The following is a 22603-nucleotide window of genomic DNA, read 5'->3' as shown; positions in this document are numbered from 1 at the left end:
AGAAAGCTAAACGTTTTGGCTTGAGGTATTAGGTAGGCACGTGCCAGGAAGTGGCATCATATACCCAGGTAATCACGCTATTTTCCTTTTGTTGCGACTTATTCCCATTGGTCAGTACCATTATATCGGTGCCTAGGAAATGCCTATGCCATGCCTACAGAAAAGCCCAAACTGTTGGTTTTGCCAATGCTTGTTCTGCTTCTAGTGGGGGGAGGGTTGGTACCTTTGTAGTAGGACAGGCTGAGAGTAAGCTCGCATACACAGTTACTGAACCCCCTGTTTGATGCAATGGCAGGTGTAACTATAGGAATTTGTCAGAGACCCATTTATTTTGGGATACATCGTGCCTCCCCATTATCCCTCACCCCATTCAGCATGTTCATCAGGCCGCAAAACTCCTGACCCCATTCAGCCCATATTGCAGAACTGGATTGTAAGGACCGGTTTAGGTATGGGAGGCTGTGTCTGGACAGCCTGCAACCCAGTTATATAAGAATGCAGGTGTCAGCATGGGCACCCCATGCCCCCTGATCCTGGCTTACGTGAGGTAGGAAACTGGACCGCTCAAGGCTTTTTATTCACCCCTTCTGTGTGATGTAGAGTTACATAAAACAATCCTGCTCCTCCCAGGATTGTTCACCCACAGGAGTATATCTGCTCTCTGCTAAGGCAGACAAATAATATTCCGTGATATGGACCATTGGGTCAGAATGTCCCATCCACAGATTCTCTCACAGACTCTTCACCCTTAGTATAAAGTTACACCATCTTCCCGGCCAACAAACTCTGTCTTTCATGAGATCATCACCTTAAAAACACAATGTCAGTCTAATCAAAATATGAATTCTCCAGTAAGTCATTCGGTGTATATGATGCAATGGGTAAACAGACCAAAGTTGCAACGATTAGCATTATTTGGCACTAGTGAAATACATGGTATCGCCACATCCACATAAATCCATAAGCCACCTTCAAAGAAACTCCAGCATGCCATGACGAGTCTTGACTCAAGGAAATAAAAAACACGTTGACCCAAAAAAACATAGGATCCCAGTATTTTGGCAAGCAAATGGAAGGAATTTTCAACTAGGTCTAAACAAAACTGCCCTAAGCCTACCCCGCCTCTAGACCCCTGTGGTGGTGACCCACCTAAAGTCTGTTCAGAAGGCAAAGTAAGTGAACGTGGCTGGCTGGCATCTGATAAGGGAGGGGGAAAGGAGTCGTCATCATCACTGCACCTGACAACCTTAAGTTGATCGGGCAGAGGGGCTGTCATGGGGATCCTTGTGCTGTTGGACTCCTTCACAGCCTCTGACAGTGTGAGCCATTCCATTCCTCTCTCCAGACTGGGTGTCAAGGGCTGTGTTATTGAATAATTTCTCTGCCAGCGCCAGGAGGGAATCCCTTTGCCTCCTTTCTCCTTAGAGCCAGCTGTATTTTGACATGGTTTTTCACAGGGCTCGGTGCTTTCGCCACACGTGTTCAACATCTCCCTGCGTCCCCTGGCCGGGCTGATTTGCTCCTTTGGGCTCAGTTTTCTTAGGTACACATATAATGCCCCAAATCCTTCTGGAAATCTCTTTAACCGTGTCAGTCTGTCTGTTTGGACTATTCAGGAGTTCCGTCCTCACGATTGACAACTGGATGGAGGGGGGGGGTCCTCTTACAGAATCCTGCTAGGACACCCCCTGTATGGAGTTTGGGTAATTCTGGCCTTTCAGTCTTGGTAACTGCTCTACACATTCCAAAAATGTCAAGGATTTGCGAGACGAGACTGGTCATGAACTCTCCTTGGGCTCTCAAAGAGCACTGGAGGTCAAGCGCGGCTTCCATCACCTCCATATGACAAACAAAGCATTCCTGTGTGTAACCCAACCCTCCAGAATTCAGGCCCCTTGAGCATCCGTGCATTCCCGATTCCACTGCACTGATGGCATCTACCTAGACACATCGACATATCTCATTGCCACACTGCAGCGGCTCTAAGAACGCCTGCTGGTGAACACGCCAATGTGAGAGCGCACTTTGCAGGCTATTAGACCCCTTCATTGGTTCCTTCTGGACAAATGTGTCCAGTTTCAGGTACTTGGTGTGGTTCAATGCGCTTATTCTGGACTTGATCAACATTTCCTTATGAAAAGACACCTAACTGGATGCGTCTGCTCCTCTACAACCCTGACACCCTCCGCTTAAAAAGGAGCACATCCAGAGGGCCTTCTTTCTCTTATTTGTTACTCAAAGCCATGCCCTTGCCAATACAGTACAACTCACCAAGGGTTTCACACCACAGACTGGTAGGCCCTTTGGAAAACAACTAAGTAAGTAAAGCCTACCAGCTGTTTGAACTATGGTAGTGCATCCCTGACCTTCAGTCCCATGCTTGCGCAGCTGGAGCACACTTCCTCTCCAGAAATGTTGATTCCTGGGGACCTGGGGGTGATCAGAGGGGCAGAAAAAATATCTGCTAGTTAGTTTTAGCACTGAACTAGCAGGAAGCAAAGCCATCTTTCATTGTCATTTTTCAGTTGATTCTTTATTTGACCCCTTTGTGTTCTCATGACATTCCAGATCTGCCAATCGTCTTCTCCCCCAACAAGAAGTCTTCACCATCACAGTAAGTGTCCCATTTCCATGATGCCACTTCATTTTCTAGTGATGCTTTGAGTGCCATCTTTAATCATGCTGTCTCCCTCTTGCCACCCTTTGTCCTTCATGTTTATCGCTTGCCCACTGTTTCTTCATCTGCTTGCATTTCCCACTCAATCTTTCTTTGCCTTCTTTAATCTTTAGAATCTTTATTTGACCAATGTATGCCTTGTTCACTCCACACATGTTGACCAAGAAGGTAATTCTTTTGATATAGTATCAAGATTGTCAGAGAGTACTTAAAAATATATATATATATATATTAGAAATATGATAGCAAGTAAGGTTGCACTTTAAATGTACAATATTGAAGCATGATATCCGGGTATTTGCGCTATGACCCACGTGCCATAGATGAACGATTCTGTAGCCATCTCTCTTAACATCTTTTTTGTGTATCATCCCCCAGAAATTCTAACGGCTCTGGTAGCTCCGACAGCGTGATGAAGTTCAAGATGCAAACCTCGCCATATCAAAGCTTCCGGAAGACGTTGCTGTGGGACGAGAAGGCCGGGACTAGCTTTGTCTCAAGGGCAGCTCGCGGCAATGGTGGAAGCTCGAAATACGCCATCTACGAGAGCCACTTCGGAGAGTCAATTGCACTGGAACGCATAAGCCGTGGGCCAGATGGTCGATTTATGGTAGAGCCGGAGACCCAATCCAAAGCAGGGAATATTGAGGGATTTCCATATGTCACAGAGACTGAACTTTATCCAGAGTTCCACACAAGAGAATCTTCAGAGGTAAGTCAGTGTTTAGAGGCCAGGCAGGAGCCTTACCTGCAAGTCTCCTCGTCGCCTGAAAGAGAAAAGACTGCATGGGAGAATGAGGTGACTCTGAGGCCCAAAGCCACTGGGCAAGCTCGCAGAGAGGCCTTGGCATCTGGTTATCGCCAAGGAAGATACTTTGACCACAGCAGCCCAATGGAAGTAACAAAACCCCTGAGCATTATTGATATCAGTCCTGTGACCTCCACTGTGACCCTACCTTACAGCAAGATTGAGGAGAAACGCCAAGAGGCCAAATCTCCTGAGGAGAAGCTGGACAGGACAGTGTCTGCCCTCAAAGAGTCTGACTATGACTACTCATTGTCTCTTCCCCACCCTGGCAGTGCTTCGTCATTGTTAAAACAGAAGCCATTTGCATTACAAACCAAAGGAAGTCGGCTGAGTGCATCAGCTCAGAGTGGAATCCTCCAGTATTTGAGTCTTCCATTCTTCAAGGAAATGAGTGTTGATGGGGAGTGGCCCCTGGAAGAAGAGCATTCGCAGCAAGACTTTGACATGGGTTCATCGAAGCAGCAGAGCCAGGACTTTCAGACCGTGTTGGGCCCAGACGAAAGGACTTTGCTCATTAGTGAAAGACTGTCGGAGAGCTCATCTCTTGAAAAGAAGGGGTCACCTCTGTCCCATCCAGATTATATGGATACACGTGACAATCACGAGGCATTGCACCGCTTTTCTCCAGTGAAGTCGTTTCTCAAACCACCAGAGCCAGAGTTAGGTCCTTCAAAAGCAGCTTTGCCTGGGAGCCATCTTTGGACTTGTCAGTTGAGTGAGGACTCTGATAGATATAAGACAGTGGACCCCACACATTGCGGTCAGTGGCTATCAAGGACACAGAGTCCTGTGGATTGCAGGACTGAGAAGGCTTTCAACACAGCTTTCCCATTGGATCGCGAATGGGAGAGTTCTTTAAAAGAACATCCAGGCCATGAACTCACAGACTTCCACATGCTTGAGAAACAGAAGCCTCTGCCCATAGACAAGCCCTTGGCTCCATTGTTCCTCCATGTCTCCTCCTCTGAGAAGGTCTTGAGGAACAGTCTCACCAGTCAAAGCAGCGGCAGGGGAAGTGTGTCCTACTTTAGACCATCCTCGCTGGCACAGTCCTTTGCGGGAAGCTACCTCAGTTCACCTTTAGGGGAAACAGCCAGCTGGCATAGTGGCGGGGGCTCCCAAGGGTCCAACGGAGAAGATGGCAGGCACAGGAAAGAAGCCTTGATACCCACCATTGGCAAAAGGTGAGAGAGTCATTCTTGAAGATTTTGACAAAAATATTCTGATAAGAGAAAGTTGTGTAAACATGTTAACATGTTCACTCTACCATCCCCCACTTCTATCCCATCCTCTCAATCTCCTTCCTTCCTTCCTTCCTTCCTTCCTTCCTTCCTTCCTTCCTTCCTTCCTTCCTTCCTTCCTTCCTTCCTTCCTTCCTTCCTTCCTTCCTTCCTTCCTTCCTTCCTTCCTTCCTTCCTTCCTTCTTTCCTTCCTTCCTTCCTTCCTTCCTTCCTTCCTTCCTTCCTTCCTTCCTTCCTTCCTTCCTTCCTTCCTTCCTTCCTTCCTTCCTTCCTTCCTTCCTTCCTTCCTTCCTTCCTTCCTTCCTTCCTTCCTTCCTTCCTTCCTTCCTTCCTTCCTTCCTCCCCTCTTGTACAGTTTCTACATAATTTGCTTTCTGGAAATAAATGCAGCTCCCCTGTTGTCCGCCTGTCTTGTGATAATCTGCAGCTATTAAATCGCTGCCTACACTTCTTAAGGAATTTGTCACAGTATGGAGCAGCAAGGAAGGGCCGATGGGTGGCACATATTTTCTCAGGAGGAGTCTGTCTTTTCAAACTAAAGGCTGCGTCACTTTAAATGTGCTTTTGCTGACCAAGGAGGACAGACCTCTTTAAAAGGTGTTAACTTATCACTTACATGTTTTATCCTGCTTTTAGCTCTTTCGTGTGCGGTCAGTGAATTTGCTGAAGGGATTTTGAAGTTCATGGGTGTGGGGGGGATGGAGAGGGGTTATGTTATGCATACTTTATGAAAAATACAGGAAAATCCCCCTTTGGAGTTTGCCTTACGAAACATCTCCATTATAATCTTTGCACCACACAGCTGCCTCAGAAGGATGGTTTGGGGGGCCTACAGAATTCATCTGGAAATGGCCCACCCCCATTGAACCCCCCCACATTTTCATCCAGCCCTGAAATCGCGTTTGAGAAAGTGGAGGACAAATAGAACCAATGTAAGCTACTTGCTGATTTGCCTAACATCAAAGAGCATTTAAGGAACATAAGAATGAACACACATGTATATGTATGAGATATCTTTGACCGTGCTTCAAGCCTTCAACCTTTCTGAGCACCTACTGTACATTGGCCTACCTGCTTATTTACGGTAACACCCTAACAGTAAAATGACTGCAAACCTAGAGTTATGTACTCATTTGGACAGCCTCAGCCTTTGGGAGTCAGGCTTTGGCTATGCCGCCTTAGCAGCAGAAGGCTTCCCTGCACATATTTCCTTCACTGCATGTTAATCCATCCCAGGCATTCTCAGGCTCTTGACGTGCTCTCTTAAAATCACACCAGAGTGCTTACTCATGGGGAACTGACAGAACCCTGGCTCATGGGCAGTTTTTGAAGACTGCCGGGGTTCTGGCCTGGTTAGCCACAGCCCACTTAAAGCCCTGATATTCATGCTCCCATTGCATCCATCGCCCTCTTCTACCTCCAGTTCTCTCAACTCTTGTGTTCACAATGTTCTACTTACTTCCACATTGTCCTGGGCTCTGTCTGTCTTGACCTATACCCACTCACTATGTCTCCAGCTCAGCCTGTGCAATTATGGTTCACTTTCTTTAGGTCTCAGTGTATAGCTTCAGTAACAGCATCCCAAGTGCTGGGGCCAGAGCAGTTTCTTAGTCAGCAGTCTTGGGCATCAGTAAAGAGACCTTTTCGTCGATGGGGCATTCGGTTAAGTTTGTTCTGATCTGGCAAGCCTTGATGGTAAGAAGACAACACGAGCAAAGGGAGCTTTTGCAGAGGCTGAAACCGTCATAGTTATGTTAGTATGTTACAGGTAAAGTGCTCAATAGTGTTTTCAAGCTGTGTCTAGTTGTCATGGGGAAGAGCAGTAAGTGATAGTGGGGGGGACGAGGAAAAAGCATACAGAAGAGAAAATTGGAGCGACAGCAAAAAGAAACACGATCTGTCAGTAAGTTAGAACTTGGGATGCAATTGAGACTGGGGCAAGGACCGAGGTCCCAGGACAGCAGCTCTCGCCTTCGTCTCAGTGTCTGCAGAATGGCCTGCTTGTCCTGTGACTATCACCCGGAGAGCCCAGAGCTAGCGTTATCTAGAGGAAGGGAGAATGGGGGACAATGTCAGGTGCACACTACTTCATGTCGCTAAGTAGATAGGGTTTCTGGGAGGGCCAGGGCATCAGTGCTCGAGGGAGATCCAGAGGTTCTCCTGGCCTAGGGCGGCCAGATGTAGGTTGCTGAGCCCAGGTCCAGACCCTATGCTACTTTTAATTCTTGAGGAAAGGAATCAGGCGGACCAAGCAGAATATTTGCAATAAGAAAGGAGCAGTGGAAGCCGCCGGAACAGCAAAGACTTGAGAGGAGAACATTTTCCAGTCCATGACAATTGGAGACCACACCCCTTCTTAAAAGCAGAGGACACCAGCATGAGACTCTCGGGCAGCCGGGAAACGCGCAGAGCAAGACGGCAGCCGGTGGCATGGATGCACTAATATTTCTGTTTAGTGTTCACAGAAGAAAACCAGGACATGGGGCCAGAAATGAGCTGCGAGATAATTCACGGAAAGGAAGTGGATGCTAGCCTGTTTAGAAAAGGCAAGCTTGCTGGGCGGGGCTCAACCTTTTAAAACCGGTATTATTAGATTGCACGAGTACAAACAAGAGCGGATACTAGATGATGGATCTTTCAACGCAAGAGTTGTACTTCAGAAAATACATTTTCCCTTTCCTCTCCTTGCCCAGCCATTGTGTATATCGAATACACGCACAGCCATCTCTTGTACTGTTGGTTTCCAGCCATCTGTAGAAATCAGCATTGCAAACCCATCACTAGGGGGCATTGGGCTCATCTCATTCTGGCACCTTGCCAAGCAGGTAGAGCGCTTGATCAGGTAGTAAAGCCTCACCACTGTCACCCCAATCAGTTTGCAAAGTTTAAAGAATGTCTCTACCCCCACATGCCTTATGTGTCTAGCCCATGGAAAGAATGCCCAGTAAAGGGGAAGTTCACCCAAACATTGTATTCATTTAAAAGATGGGCCACAATAAAAAAAAAAGACATACAAAATATTTTTACTAAAAGTTCCTATGTAAAGTTTTCAGCAAATGAGCCTCAAAGTCATAGATTTCAAGCACTACGAGGCAAACATATTATGAAATGAATGAGCCTCCAGTGCTTATGTTAACTCTTCTCTCACGGCAATAATCAAGCAAAAGCCCCCTACTGAGAGCTTTTGCTTATTGCTGCCTGGACAGCATTGTATTGATAATTGCAGTTAATTGCTTTTAAGTTTCCAGGGCTCCCCGAGGGATAATTCACAATATATGTTTGAGTGAACTCCCCCTTTAAGAAACAACAAACTATATTTCAATGTTTGGGCCTCTTACATCCAAATTCCATATTCCCTGTTAAAAACAGAGCTCAATACTCACCCTTAGCCATGCCTTTGGCACTCATTTGACAATGTTACTACTATAGAAACGCCATTCTCTCTCCAGACCTTCCCTTTAAATGTAACTGGTTGGGTTCACTGTACAGCCATAGAATAGCAAAGACTTTATTGAACTCTAGGACAAGAATAGTTGTTGCTACTTTTACATAAAGGCATGTATAATTCATCAACTCTACCTGACAATACATTCTGTACACTTTCCACTTCACAATTCTAACCACGCTTAAGATTTTAATGTATATCTATGCAAATAGCACACAAAATAAAAAGCGCTCTACAACGTGGAAAACACACACAAGTATGCCATAAAATCTATCTGGGAGACTAAAGGTATTTTGTATTCATGTTCTACATAGCGCACACTTAGCTCGAGAGCAACAGAGCGCTGTACAAGAGTTCAAGAAACAAGGGAGCAGTTTACAATGGGTCCGGAGTGGTGATAGAACCGAGGACAGAGTTCCTTAAGTCACACCTAGTAATTCTCTGAAGTGCAGCGTTTTCAATAATTCTTTCTTGAGCTGCAGCAGCGTGGCGCTTTCATGATTGTCATCGGGATGGTTCTCCAATATGCTGGCGGGTAGCAGATGAAGGACTGTTTCCTGGTCTTTCTCCTGTCAGCAGTTTAGTTTCCAGGCTAGCAATGGTCTGACTCCCACAGAATGGTTGCCTTGTAGGCGATAAAGGCAATGTTCAAAAGGATCCTGGCAGGGATAGGGAGCCAATGAAGTTCCCGCTAGATGGGGCTTATGTGGCTTTATTTTTTAGAATCTGTGCTAAGGGCTGGCTGCAACATGGACTGCTTTGAGGAAAGGCAGGTTTAACGTGGGGAGCGCGGCGAGGAGCAGCATTACCCCCATCATTGTGTGCAATCAAGACAGCCTGTACCACAGTCTGGACGTCCTGGGGAGCAGTGTGATCTTGTGCCATGCAGCGTGGGTTTTCTTGTTGATGTGCTCCTAAAAGGAAATGTTGCTGTCCACGATGAACCCAGTGGATTTGATGGGCGGGCCAAGGTGGGGGTGAAACCATTGAGGTGCATGTCATTGATCCCTTTTTGGATGGTTCCCTTTTGGTAGGGGTAGTTGAGGAGCATAACCTCCATTTTGTTCGGAGTGTTAAGATTTTGAGCGAGGCTGTTTGGGTCTTCCTGGAGATGTATTTCCTGAAGGACAGGCTGCTATCAATGGTGAAGCCTCAGGATTTAGCTAAATCCGAGGGTTGTATACGAATTGTTCGAGTCACAATTGCTCGAATGACAATTGACCTTTTCACAATTGACCTTTTCACAATTGACCGAATTGTGAAAGTCAATTGTTACATATGTGCGGGGGGAATCCCCCAGCAATCTCCCACCCAACGCAAAACACCCCACCAAAAATCCTTCTAGACACATATCATTGAGCCGTTGATATGCTTGTGACGTTGATTTGTCACTACCTTCTCAATGGTTTTAATGGTGATTGGTGAAGGTCTTTGGGGTCCAGTTTTGGTGTCTTAATGAGTGGGGGGGATCAGCCCGCTTTTAAACAGTTTGGGAAAATGCCCTGGTTGAGGGGGGCATTAACAATCTGAAGGAGCCCAATGAGCGTATGACCCAAGATCTTTCTTAGTGTGTAGGAGGCAGAATGTCCTTAGTGACACAAGTGTGCCGGGGAGATCCTTGGGAGTGGGGGCGAAGTCAGTCAAGGGATTAGTATATAACTGCCTTGCAGATGATTTGGAGGCACCGATCTAATGCCTAATTTTGTCAATTTCTGCTATTGAAGAAATTATTGATGGCACTGTATTTCTACAAGGGATCTGGGACGTCTGCGTCTGCTAAGGGGTTTGCACAGTGTGCAAATGCCACAAAGAGGCCTTTACACCTATTAGAGGCTGACGCAATTATTGAGGAGTAGAATGAGGCTTTGTTTTACAGTCAGGTCTCAGTGCGTTTACGGAGGGTCTGCAGGTTTGGGCATTTGGCACCGTTTGTGTTGTGCTCTGAAAGTGTGCTTGCTCTCAGCTAATTCCTGGGTGTACCATGAAGCAGAGGGTTTGCATCTGATGCACCATATTATTAAAGGATCATGTGTGTTGACAAACTTCTTTGAGGTTTGGTTGAAGGCATCCATTAGTAAATTAACGTTGGAGGTGACAGGGAGATTGATCTAGTTGATTTCCAATACTTCCTCTGGGATGTTTTTTGAAGGATTGATGAGCAGACATGGCAGATTTGCGAAATGTAAGGTACTGCGGTGTGCTCTCTCCAGTCGAGTGGGATGTGGTGGAAACATTTTGTGAGTAGGGAAGAGGAGAACAGAGTTGCCTGATGCGAGTTGGGATTTGCACATGTTGCATTATGTGCAAGTATTTTGCTGGGCTAAGTAGAGCATCTCCAGTGTTTTCAGTTACCTGGGTTATGGGTAGGATGAAGTACCTGAGGAAGATGTTGGTAGAGTGGGGTGACCGAAACAGACGTTAGCAGGTCAGTGATTTCATCCATGAAGATGCCACACATATAAGGCGGTCTGAATAAGAGGTGAAAAGTGGCAGACTCCTCATGTGATGGTGGGAATTGAACAGTAAGTAGTTCTGTAGTTACAGCTACTAGTGCTGTGTGGCTGTGAACCGTGCATGGCCACTCCATCTTATCGATGACAGCCACACCTCCCCCGATCTTCACTGACCTGTCAACATGTTGGATTCTGTGTCTGGGGGATGGAATTGGAGGAGAGCCAGGTTTTGGTGATGGAGCTGGTGTCTGGGTTATGAGTGGTGATAAGCTTGACAATGGCTAAGGGAGTGTTAGTAGGTATCAAGGTATGGAAGCGGAGTGTGGGAGGTGGAAGTGTAGTGATGAGGGGAGGCGAGGTTGGATGTCCGGTGCAGACAAACTTGGTTGCAGGAGCAAACTCTAAGTGAGCGTGGGGGGATGGTTCGTGGTTGTAGGCGACCAATGCTGATTTCTTATTGGCTTCTGTGGGACAGGTGGTCTAGCCTTTTGGCGCTTCCAGACCATACAAGGCACAAACAGGCAAAGTCCTTGTCTTTGTGTGTCGTTGCCTGAGGATGCCGGGAATAGGTTGTAGATTGCTTCACCAGGCAGAAGAGTCAACAAAAGGATCCAAAATATCCACATATCCATTTGCCATAACTTTCACAAGCGTGCTCGCCGCCAAACATTTCAACCAAGGAGCCCAGCAGGAATATCTGGATAATATCTTTAGGTTATTCTCTGTTACTATATTTCTAGTTTTCCACACACCCAGAAATATTTGCACTCTTATGTTTGTTCCACAGGAAGAGTGTTCATGACTGAATCTTCTGATGGCCACGAAAACATAGAACTATTTCAGTAAAAGTATAAGTGTTAGCTTTAGCGCTCTATGTAAGTAGGTTCTTTTTTAGGTGGGCAGACACAGACTCCAGCGCATTTTATGATTTATCAGCTCACTGATGAAGATTATGTATCTGTTCTTTTGTTGTTGCCTGGCTGCTGCTTTTTTGGTAGCTTGTTACACTGTGAAATGAGTTAGACTGATGCGGTTGTGTTGGTAGTCAATGTGTGTAGGGCGGGGGATTGTTCTTAAGTGCTGTACGCAGGGATGATTGCCAAAGGACGCGGGGGAGGCCTTAGGCCAGTGCTGATCCCATAGCTGAGCCTATGTATGGAGAGGGCTGACTGTCCGCTCTTTCTCAAGGGCATATGGATTGGTCCGGCTCACTTTTAGTACAGCTGAAATCTGTTCCAATAAGATATGGCTTCATAGGTGCATGTGGGTGAGGTAATTGGGAGCCCTGATTAAAAGTGATTTCGTTATCTCATGGACTGCTCAGTGGTGGAGGTTTGAAGGATCCCTAATTGGGTTTTGGCAATTTTCAGACTCCAGCTCTGTGGGTCGTGCTTCTCAAACTAATTGAGTTGGGGCTAAGAATGACCTAATAGGGAGAGGTTCGCTAATCTTACTGCGCATAGCATATACTGTAGGAATGGAGGTCTAGAGGGGATTTGCATAGAGAAATCTTTGTTCCTGCGGCATAAAAGGAGTCATTTGTAATCTGTAATTTACTGATACAACAAGAGGTCACGCTATGAGACTTGGGAAGTGCGCGGTAAGGAGCAAAATCCGAGAAATAACATCTTCACAGGTAGGGTAGAGAATGTGTGGGGCAGCCTCTTGCAGAAACGCAAACAACGTGTGTATCCAAACACAACAAATGTATGGAAAAAACAAAAGAATGTGGGCCACAAGCACTCTAGGCTGGCGACCTGCAACACCACCATGGCTTCGCCGCCCGGGTGAAAGGAAGCTCTGGTGGTAAAGAAAAGGCTCCGTGGTGAGGAGCCTTGTCAAACGCAAACTGCCCTGCAATCAGCGAGCACGCGCATTCAAGCAGTCACAACCCCCCATCTCTGTCTTCCTTCAAACCTATTTAGCCGATTGCTGCCCACTTCTCCTAGCTCGCTCCAGAACCCTGGCAGACACAGTGCGCGATTCTCCAGCCAATCCCCGGCGCCGGGAAGCCACTTCTGTGGTACATGTGGTAAATGGCGCTGAGAAAATCCTCATGACATTACCTGCAGCATAGGCTAACGCTCAGCATCTGTTTAGGAAGCTTGGCCTCTTGAAGCCATTGATAGACCTCAGCTTGTTTGTTTTGGTTGGGAACTGAAAAATCACATTTGCTCCCAAAGACATGAATGGATACTGAGATGCAAATATGCATAAACACCGAAAGACACACACATGCTTAATCACACAACTGTGCACACACGACTAATCCACAGGTGCACCCACACACACACCTGTGAGATCTATGATGATGGTAGGTCCAATAAATTACATCTTTTTCAGCTTTTGTATCTTAGCCTGCCACTCCCATCTTATATGAGGGCCCAGGTAAACTCTGCTCTCGCTCCACAATCTCTCCTCATCATATTACCATTTTTGTGTTGCATTGTGGCGTTGCACCTGGCTAGGTATTGAGTTTAACCAGGCGACTGCTATGACATCACCCTTTCCTCCCTCCCGCCGTGCTCAGTAACCTGCCCTTTCGCTCTTCCAGAAGGAACACCTCGGTGGATGAGAACTACGAGTGGGACACCGACTTCACTGTGGAGACCGACATCCTGGATGCGCTGCAGCTGTACCGCAGCGGGCACCCCAAGAGGCCCATCTCTACCATCGCGGTGCGAGAGCTCGAGAGGCAAAGTAAGTCGCCCAAAGGATTTTGGTGAAGGGCAAGACTTGTGTGGTAGACATGCGGCGTAAGTCATCTGAGCATCGTGGTACAGGTCTGCAGTCCAAGCTACGGGGGAATAGTACGTCGCTCAAAGGCTTCTGGGTGATGCAATAGGCTGTGCAGCCTCAGCTACACGGTCTCAGTAAATTAGCCCGCTGATTGTGGAGCTGTGGGTAAGGGTGTTTGGCAAATGGAGTAATGCAGGTCTTGCTTGCTATAACCCTCTTATCGCAATTAATACCAATGCTAAAACTGTAGTCAGCTCCATCAGAATAGGTTGGCGGACTTCCTGAATTACAAAAACAACCTTGCAGATGGCCAAGCTTCAGAGCTGCAGTAAGAACCGCTAACCATTAATTTGAGCGCTAGACCTCAATGGCTTTGATGACGTTAATGCATTGATAGTTGCAACTTGTTTTTTTAATATGTAAACAGAATCCCTCAGTTGCATTGTAGGACTGTTTGCACAAAGAACATATGTCGGTACCCATAATTCACAGCACAGATGCCATACCTGTATATTATTGAGATTACATAAATAATAATGTAGGGTTCCTGTTACTTCTAATCACAATGATAATTAAACCCTATCTGCTGGTCGAGGGGTCATTATTGCAGCGCAATGCCTGGCTCACAAGTTCTTGCATGAAGCAATGTCGTGGACAGTATGTCGGGCGAAGGGCGTTATCACTAAAGTTAATGACTCAAAGAGGCCTATAAAGTAGTTATCACTTCGCAGTAAGATAAAATGATCTAGTTTATGCAACGTTGCCTGTTGCTGAAGTCGGAATGTTGATAATGAAGTAAATAGCAGAGATAAGTAGCCATTATTATTGCATTTCATTTATTGGATTAATATAGTGCTTTCGCCAAAGCGCTGAACAATACAGATGGCAGTACTGTAACAATGAAAACAATGAAAAAACAACACTTATTCAGAACTTAATAGATGGGATTTGAGGGAAGAGCGAAGAGGAAAAGCGGAGAGCGAGTGGTTTGTAAGCCAATCCAGAACCGAAGGACAAGAAGGGAGGAAGAGCGAAACGGGGGGGAGCAGAGGGAGGTTTTGGTGTTGAGGAGGAAAAGAGATTGAGAGCAAAGAGATTATTAGGTGACGTGGGTGAAAGGAAACAGACAGATGTGTGCAAGCAGAGTTCCCTTCTTAGTTGAACATTGCGGAAGGGGCAAATCATGCTTGTAAAGTAGGTCTTTGGAATACTAACTGATGCAAATATCCAGGACTGAAAGATGTTGTTGCATTCACAAAGGGCCTTCAAAGGATGTTCTAGGACCCATCAGGGACAACTGACCATATGGCCATCTCACCACATTTTGTACTCCTGTGCTTACCCTTCCCGTGAATAGACGGCTGTTAAGAGAGTGACATGAATCGGAGACCTGCCATGTTACTGAGAGGACATAGCAACCTGTGCTACAGAGGCAGGGGAAGGCATTTTGAAGATTGTGACTGGTTTGTTTCATGTCTCACCACGTGTCTGTTCTGATGCTCACTCTCTTGGGCCTCGAAGCCTCACTCATTAGACACTCAGAGCAGTGGAAGATTTAAGGCATAGGGTGCTGGGCTGGCGGATCGTGGATGCAGAGCTTAGGGTGGGAGGAGTTAATGGCTGTCGTGAGTGAGACATAAATAACCTTTAGGAAAGAATCTTTCAGGATTTTTCAAATTCTTTCTTTGTTAGTACTGGAGTTTTGTGTTCTGGCTGAAACAACCTGATCACCTCGGCAGGTTTTGCTGACATGAAGTAAGTTTCCCAGGATTGCTCAATGTGTTCTGTGGAACGTCCGTTTTCCATTTTCAAAATCATACACTGTCCCACTTCCTTCGAAAGTCATATGCTCTTCACTAGCCCTTCTAAAATCTGCTCTACTTTTCCTTCTGCTCCCACTTCACCTTCCACAACCCCCACCGCCCGCCATCTTCCCTTCTCATCTGCTCTGCCCTTTCACCAGCTCTAACTTTTACCCCGGTCACCTTCTATCCACCCGCTCTTACCAGCATTCCAGTTGTCACAACTCCCACGCAGCTTAACCCCCCTGCCATGTCTTCTTGGCCGGAGTGGGGAGAAGCAAGGACGATGCCTCTTCTCCCTTGTGAGGGCTGAGCACTAACACCCCCGACCCAGCCAGTCCTCCATCTCAACCTCAGCGTGACCAACAGTGCCTCACTGCCTCACTGAATACTGTCAGCACTCCCTGCAGACTACAGAGCAGCGGTTTGGGAGAGCCATCCCCAAGCACACTGAAAACTGAGCACGGAATGGCTTATTCTGTGTCATAACAATGCCATTTGTATTTTCTGCCGCATTTTTCGGCAAATATGGTTTTCTTGAATTGACGCTGCAAGAGCAGGTGCACAACACCAATTGCATATGTAACCAACACATTCAGGACGACATATTCAGACGTTTGGAAGCAGCAACTGCTTCTTCACGCAGTGAATAAGAAGGGGCAGTATTTTTTTATTTATATCTGAGATGTCAGTCGTCTTATAAAACGTGAGTGGAGCTTGCACTGTAAACTGAAACACTTCTATGGGGTCTTCTGATTTAAAGTTTTTATTTTCAAATAAACAAAGTACACAAAGCAAATGAACCAATGTCCTCAACAAGTAACCTAAAAGCATCTAGTAAATGTTAACTAGCACAATAACATATCAGATCACATCAATACCAAGGCCATTAAAAAAAGGCAAGAAATAAAGGAAGAAGAAAAAGAGGAAAAAGAAAAAGAAAATAGATCAAAGATTAAAGAACCAAAACATAATTACACTATCAAACATTGCTAACAGTAAATAAAGCACCATACAATGAATCGAAGAGAGGGTCTTAATATTGGCACACTGACATTCAATGGTTTGCCCAGGATCATACACTTTGGGTAAGTGACAAAACTGGGATTGGAACGTAGTTTTAAATTGACGCACTTCACATATCGTTGCAGTTCCGTTGGTACAAACAAATGTAAAAATAATACTGCGTTTTATAGAGATAACTTTAGAAGTACACAAGTGACAGAGTAAAAAAAAACTGATAATATATCAATAATTGTAGAAATATGTTGATCGACAAAGTATCCTTTTAGCTTTATTTTTCCCTTATTAGAAACCAACCAGTTCCTGCCTGCAAAGTAACGCGCGCCTACACAAATTCCCCTACAGGCACAACGTGAAATCAAATGCATGACAAGGTCATTGTTTCAAACAGCTTGTTCTTTACCCTAAAAGTTCTAATCACCCAACCATTACTTGAGACTTAAAAATAAGAAAAAAAGCAACGTATTAAAATGTGAGAAAAAAGTGCCACAGGCAATGGTCACTGCCTGTTCCATTACTGGTCGTTTTCTGTTGTAGGGGGTCTGCCGGGAGGTGTTAAAAGGATAACTAAGACCTCCCTTGGAGACGGTATGCAGCCCTCGTGAGAGAGGCAGAGGGGGTGGGGAGGAGACAGGGGCCTTTCATCATGTGCTAGTTGTCTGCTTGCTAAATCTCCCTCTGATCCTGAGTACCACTATCTAGTGATTCCGGCTCTCACTCTATAGCTGCGATTGTCTCGGACCCTCTGCCACTGGAGGATTTTAGTCTCTAAATCTATCTTGCTTGAACCTCCACGTTTCAGCTGATGCAGGGTTCGTACCCTGGCTTTAGATGCTGCACCCCTTCCTGGCCACCTGCTTACTCTCAAGAACTGGGCTCCTTTCCACTTAAAGCGCGGTGTGGCCCAGGGTTGACGTCTAAGGTCCGGTTCCGAGTCTGTCTCGGGGGTACTCCCATTAGAGTTGGTCACTGTTTATCATACTGTAGTCACTGGTCCAAGGTGGGAGGGGGGCTTCTTATGGACACATGTTTTTCAGTGACTGAAGTCCCTCGTCAGTGACTTTGAGGTTTGTCTTTTGTTGTGATGATCATAGGACCTAAATTACACTTTTAAATAGAAAAAGTCACCTGTTTGAGAAAACAACAGAGCCTCATTGCGCAGCCATTGGTCAGCAGTTGTACTCTGGGATCGATATAGTGGTCACTATTTCTCCTTAACGGACCTGTCCTTGCTGAGGCTAGAGTGTCCCCTTTGTGAAAACCATTACTAAATATAGACCTTCAGTTCCTCATACCGAGCACAGCTCCACAGCTCATAACTTTGTGAATCCAGAACTGTTGGTTTTCTACAAACATTGAGGCCTTGTGAGGTCAAGAGCAGAGAGGACTTGTCCTGTTTGGGGCACAGTGTGTTGGTGCTGAGGACGCCTAGAAATACTGTGTAGATACATCAGGGCACCGAGGGTGCCTTCACAGCCTGAAAGCAGATGTTTGCACGCTGAGCTGCTCCAGGATGGGACACCGACAAGAGCGGCTGCTGTGGCGCTCTGCTCAGTGAGTTGGTCCGCCGCGTCCATTCATACATACTACCGCTGTGAGTCGACTGCCAGCTCCCTGTGGGTGCTGTAATCAGCAATTGGCCTCTGTGGTACACTAAGGTCATTTGGTGCTTTCAGTTGCTATACACATCAAACCTCAATTGCTCTGTTTTTATCGCTTCTACAAAGACTTGGATGGTTTCAAGCGCAAATGTCCCTCGTGCTCTCAGTATGGCCTGGAAAACGTAGCATTCATCGGGTCCATCCCTACTGGGTGCAGTGCTGCAGTGCACATACATACCTCTGTGGTTTGCTACTTCGGGTCCATCCCTACTGGGTGCAGCGCTGCCGTGCACATGCATACCTCTGTGGTTTGCTGCTTCGGGTCCATCCCTACTGGGTGCAGTGCTGCAGTGCACATGCATACCTCTGTGGTTTGCTACTTCGGGTCCATTCATACTGGGTGCAGCGCTGCCGTGCACATGCATACCCCTGTGGTTTGCTGCTTCGGGTCCATCCCTACTGGGTGCAGCGCTGCAGTGCACATGCATACCTCTGTGGTTTGCTACTTCGGGTCCATCCCTACTGGGTGCAGCGCTGCCGTGCACATGCATACCCCTGTGGTTTGCTGCTTCGGGTCCATCCCTACTGGGTGCAGCGCTGCAGTGCACATGCATACCTCTGTGGTTTGCTACTTCGGGTCCATCCCTACTGGGTGCAGCGCTGCAGTGCACATACATACCTCTGTGGTTTGCTAGTTCGGGTCCATCCCTACTGGGTGCAGTGCTGCTGTGCACATACATACCTCTGTGGTTTGCCACATACATACCTCTGTGGTTTGCTACTTCGGGTACATACCTCTGTGGTTTGCTACTTCGGGTCCATCCCTACTGGGTGCAGCGCTGCCGTGCATATGCATACCTCTGTGGTTTGCTGCTTCGGGTCCATCCCTACTGGGTGCAGCGCTGCCGTGCACATGCATACCTCTGTGGTTTGCTGCTTCGGGTCCATCCCTACTGGGTGCAGCGCTGCCGTGCACATGCATACCTCTGTGGTTTGCTGCTTCGGGTCTATCCCTACTGGGTGCAGCGCTGCAGTGCACATGCATACCTCTGCGGTTTGCTGCTTCGGGTCCATCCATACTGGGTGCAGCGCTGCCGTGCACATGCATACCTCTGCGGTTTGCTGCTTCGGGTCCATCCCTACTGGGTGCAGCGCTGCAGTGCACATGCATACCTCTGTGGTTTGCTACTTCGGGTCCATCCCTACTGGGTACAGCGCTGCAGTGCACATGCATACCTCTGTGGTTTGCTACTTCGGGTCCATCCCTACTGGGTGCAGCGCTGCAGTGCACATGCATACCTCTGTGGTTTGCTACTTCGGGTCCATCCCTACTGGGTACAGCGCTGCAGTGCACATGCATACCTCTGTGGTTTGCTACTTCGGGTCCATCCCTACTGGGTACAGTGCTGCAGTGCACATGCATACCTCTGTGGTTTGCTACTTCGGGTCCATCCCTACTGGGTGCAGTGCTGCAGTGCACATGCATACCTCTGTGGTTTGCTACTTCGGGTCCATCCCTACTGGGTGCAGTGCTGCAGTGCACATGCATACCTCTGTGGTTTGCCACATACATACCTCTGTGGTTTGCTACTTCGGGTCCGTCCATCCCTACTGGGTGCAGTGCTGCCGTGCACATGCATACCTCTGTGGTTTGCTACTTCGGGTCCATCCCTACTGGGTGCAGTGCTGCAGTGCACATGCATACCTCTGTGGTTTGCTACTTCGGGTCCATCCCTACTGGGTGCAGTGCTGCAGTGCACATGCATACCTCTGTGGTTTGCCACATACATACCTCTGTGGTTTGCTACTTCGGGTCCGTCCATCCCTACTGGGTGCAGTGCTGCCGTGCACATGCATACCTCTGTGGTTTGCTGCTTCGGGTCTATCCCTACTGGGTGCAGCGCTGCAGTGCACATGCATACCTCTGCGGTTTGCTGCTTCGGGTCCATCCATACTGGGTGCAGCGCTGCCGTGCACATGCATACCTCTGTGGTTTGCTGCTTCGGGTCCATCCCTACTGGGTGCAGCGCTGCAGTGCACATGCATACCTCTGTGGTTTGCTACTTCGGGTCCATCCCTACTGGGTACAGTGCTGCAGTGCACATGCATACCTCTGTGGTTTGCTACTTCGGGTCCATCCCTACTGGGTGCAGCGCTGCAGTGCACATGCATACCTCTGTGGTTTGCTACTTCGGGTCCATCCCTACTGGGTACAGTGCTGCAGTGCACATGCATACCTCTGTGGTTTGCTACTTCGGGTCCATCCCTACTGGGTACAGTGCTGCAGTGCACATGCATACCTCTGTGGTTTGCTACTTCGGGTCCATCCCTACTGGGTGCAGTGCTGCAGTGCACATGCATACCTCTGTGGTTTGCTACTTCGGGTCCATCCCTACTGGGTGCAGTGCTGCAGTGCACATGCATACCTCTGTGGTTTGCCACATACATACCTCTGTGGTTTGCTACTTCGGGTCCGTCCATCCCTACTGGGTGCAGTGCTGCCGTGCACATGCATACCTCTGTGGTTTGCTACTTCGGGTCCATCCCTACTGGGTGCAGTGCTGCAGTGCACATGCATACCTCTGTGGTTTGCTACTTCGGGTCCATCCCTACTGGGTGCAGTGCTGCAGTGCACATGCATACCTCTGTGGTTTGCCACATACATACCTCTGTGGTTTGCTACTTCGGGTCCGTCCATCCCTACTGGGTGCAGTGCTGCCGTGCACATGCATACCTCTGTGGTTTGCTACTTCGGGTCCATCCCTACTGGGTACAGTGCTGCAGTGCACATGCATACCTCTGTGGTTTGCTACTTCGGGTCCATCCCTACTGGGTACAGTGCTGCAGTGCACATGCATACCTCTGTGGTTTGCTACTTCGGGTCCGTCCATCCCTACTGTGTGCAGCGCTGCAGTGCACATGCATACCTCTGTGGTTTGCTACTTCGGGTCCATCCCTACCTGGTGCATTGCTGCCGTGCACATGCATACCTCTGTGGTTTGCTACTTCGGGTCCATCCCTACTGGGTGCAGTGCTGCCGTGCACATGCATACCTCTGTGGTTTGCTACTTCGGGTCCGTCCATCCCTACTGTGTGCAGTGCTGCCGTGCACATGCATACCTCTGTGGTTTGCTACTTCGGGTCCATCCCTACTGGGTGCAGTGCTGCCGTGCACATGCATACCTCTGTGGTTTGCTACTTCGGGTCCATCCCTACTGGGTACAGTGCTGCAGTGCACATGCATACCTCTGTGGTTTGCTACTTCGGGTCCATCCCTACTGGGTACAGTGCTGCAGTGCACATGCATACCTCTGTGGTTTGCTACTTCGGGTCCGTCCATCCCTACTGTGTGCAGCGCTGCAGTGCACATGCATACCTCTGTGGTTTGCTACTTCGGGTCCATCCCTACCTGGTGCATTGCTGCCGTGCACATGCATACCTCTGTGGTTTGCTACTTCGGGTCCATCCCTACTGGGTGCAGTGCTGCCGTGCACATGCATACCTCTGTGGTTTGCTGCTTCGGGTCCATCCCTACTGGGTGCAGTGCTGCCGTGCACATGCATACCTCTGTGGTTTTCTGCTTCGGGTCCATCCCTACTGGGTGCAGTGCTGCAGTGCACATGCATACCTCTGTGGTATGCTGCTTCGGGTCCATCCCTACTGGGTGCAGTGCTGCAGTGCACATGCATACCTCTGTGGTTTGCTGCTTCGGGTCCATCCCTACTGGGTGCAGCGCTGCAGTGCACATGCATACCTCTGTGGTTTGCTACTTCGGGTCCGTCCATCCCTACTGTGTGCAGTGCTGCGGTACAGATCTGGCTCTGCAACCTGCCTAAAGGCTTGCAGCTACTTTTTGATTTTTAGATTGGGGTCCCTTTAAGGAAACTCCTTATTTATTTGCTTGTGCAGTAGTGTAACATTTCCTGTCACAAAGTGTATATAGACTGCTAGATCTCATTCTGGATTTGTGAGATGCCACCAACAGTGACAAGAGTCTCTTACTCTCATTCCATGCAAGTTAATCCTCATCTTGGCTAGGCAAGAAGTGCAAATTTCAAATGTAACTGACTTCATGCAAACACTTTATCTTTGAAAGCAACCCTGCCCCGTGTATTTGATTTTGGAGTATTATTTTCGACTAAACCCTGTCATGTACGGTTCCACGTCAGAGCCTTAGCATAATAAAGTTACTATAGTGGTATCTGAGGACTTCTGTTGGTGCAACTGTCGGTTAGTGTCTCCTAGGAAATTGTGGGAGAGATAGGCGGTTTTGTAATTGGCAGAGTGAGATTCTGGTCCTGATACTGTTTGGTCCACAATGCTCCGTAAAGTGCCAACAGTAAAGATGGAACCCAGCTTCGGGATAACCGGGGTGCATGGGAACCTTGAGGTTGTTTTGTAGTTTGGAACCAAGCCCAGTCAAAGCTCCGATCCAGCAAAGGTGAGAGTTCTGCCACGGCCTGTTCTGTCGTTTCCTTTCTTCAGTATCAATTCCAAAGCATTGGCTGGTGATCCTTCAATCAAGCAGACCAGCTGAAGAGCCACTCAAAATACTGAGTAGAAGAACAACTGCTGAAGCTTGGGTCATTTTGTTAAAGAGTAATCACATGTTGGACACTAACCACTCCCTGAGAACTTAACTGATCATGTGACTAGAAATGATGTGCTGGCAACTGTGACTTGTTGGTAATAGTAGTGACCCACGAGTCCATTAGGACATTTTTGTGGCATAGAGAGGCTGCAGTACTACAGTTGTCCCAGCTGTCTTGTTCGGTGGAGACAATGCTCCAGTGGCGGCAGAGTCCAACGGAGTC

The 22603-nt window shown here is 47.7% G+C and overlaps 1 protein-coding gene across 3 annotated transcripts in view; it reads left to right on the top strand.

The window, feature by feature from the left end:
* IGSF9 (immunoglobulin superfamily member 9) overlaps positions 1 to 22603 on the top strand; it is a 665024-nt gene that overhangs the window by 561284 nt on the left and 81137 nt on the right. For all 3 annotated transcript variants that reach the window (XM_069604696.1, XM_069604697.1, XM_069604695.1), the window contains exons 18-20: positions 2569 to 2614; positions 3056 to 4669; positions 13179 to 13324. In XM_069604696.1, coding sequence (XP_069460797.1) covers positions 2569 to 2614; positions 3056 to 4669; positions 13179 to 13324 — 1806 coding nt within the window. The remainder of the gene's footprint in view (positions 1 to 2568; positions 2615 to 3055; positions 4670 to 13178; positions 13325 to 22603) is intronic.

This window comes from Ambystoma mexicanum, chromosome 1p (assembly GCF_040938575.1).
Source record: "Ambystoma mexicanum isolate Mex_15411 chromosome 1p, UKY_AmexF1_1, whole genome shotgun sequence".
In the NCBI taxonomy this organism is placed as follows: Eukaryota; Metazoa; Chordata; class Amphibia; order Caudata; family Ambystomatidae; genus Ambystoma; species Ambystoma mexicanum.
Note: the sequence above shows the minus strand (reverse complement) of the source record. Positions and strands in the feature narration are given on the sequence as shown.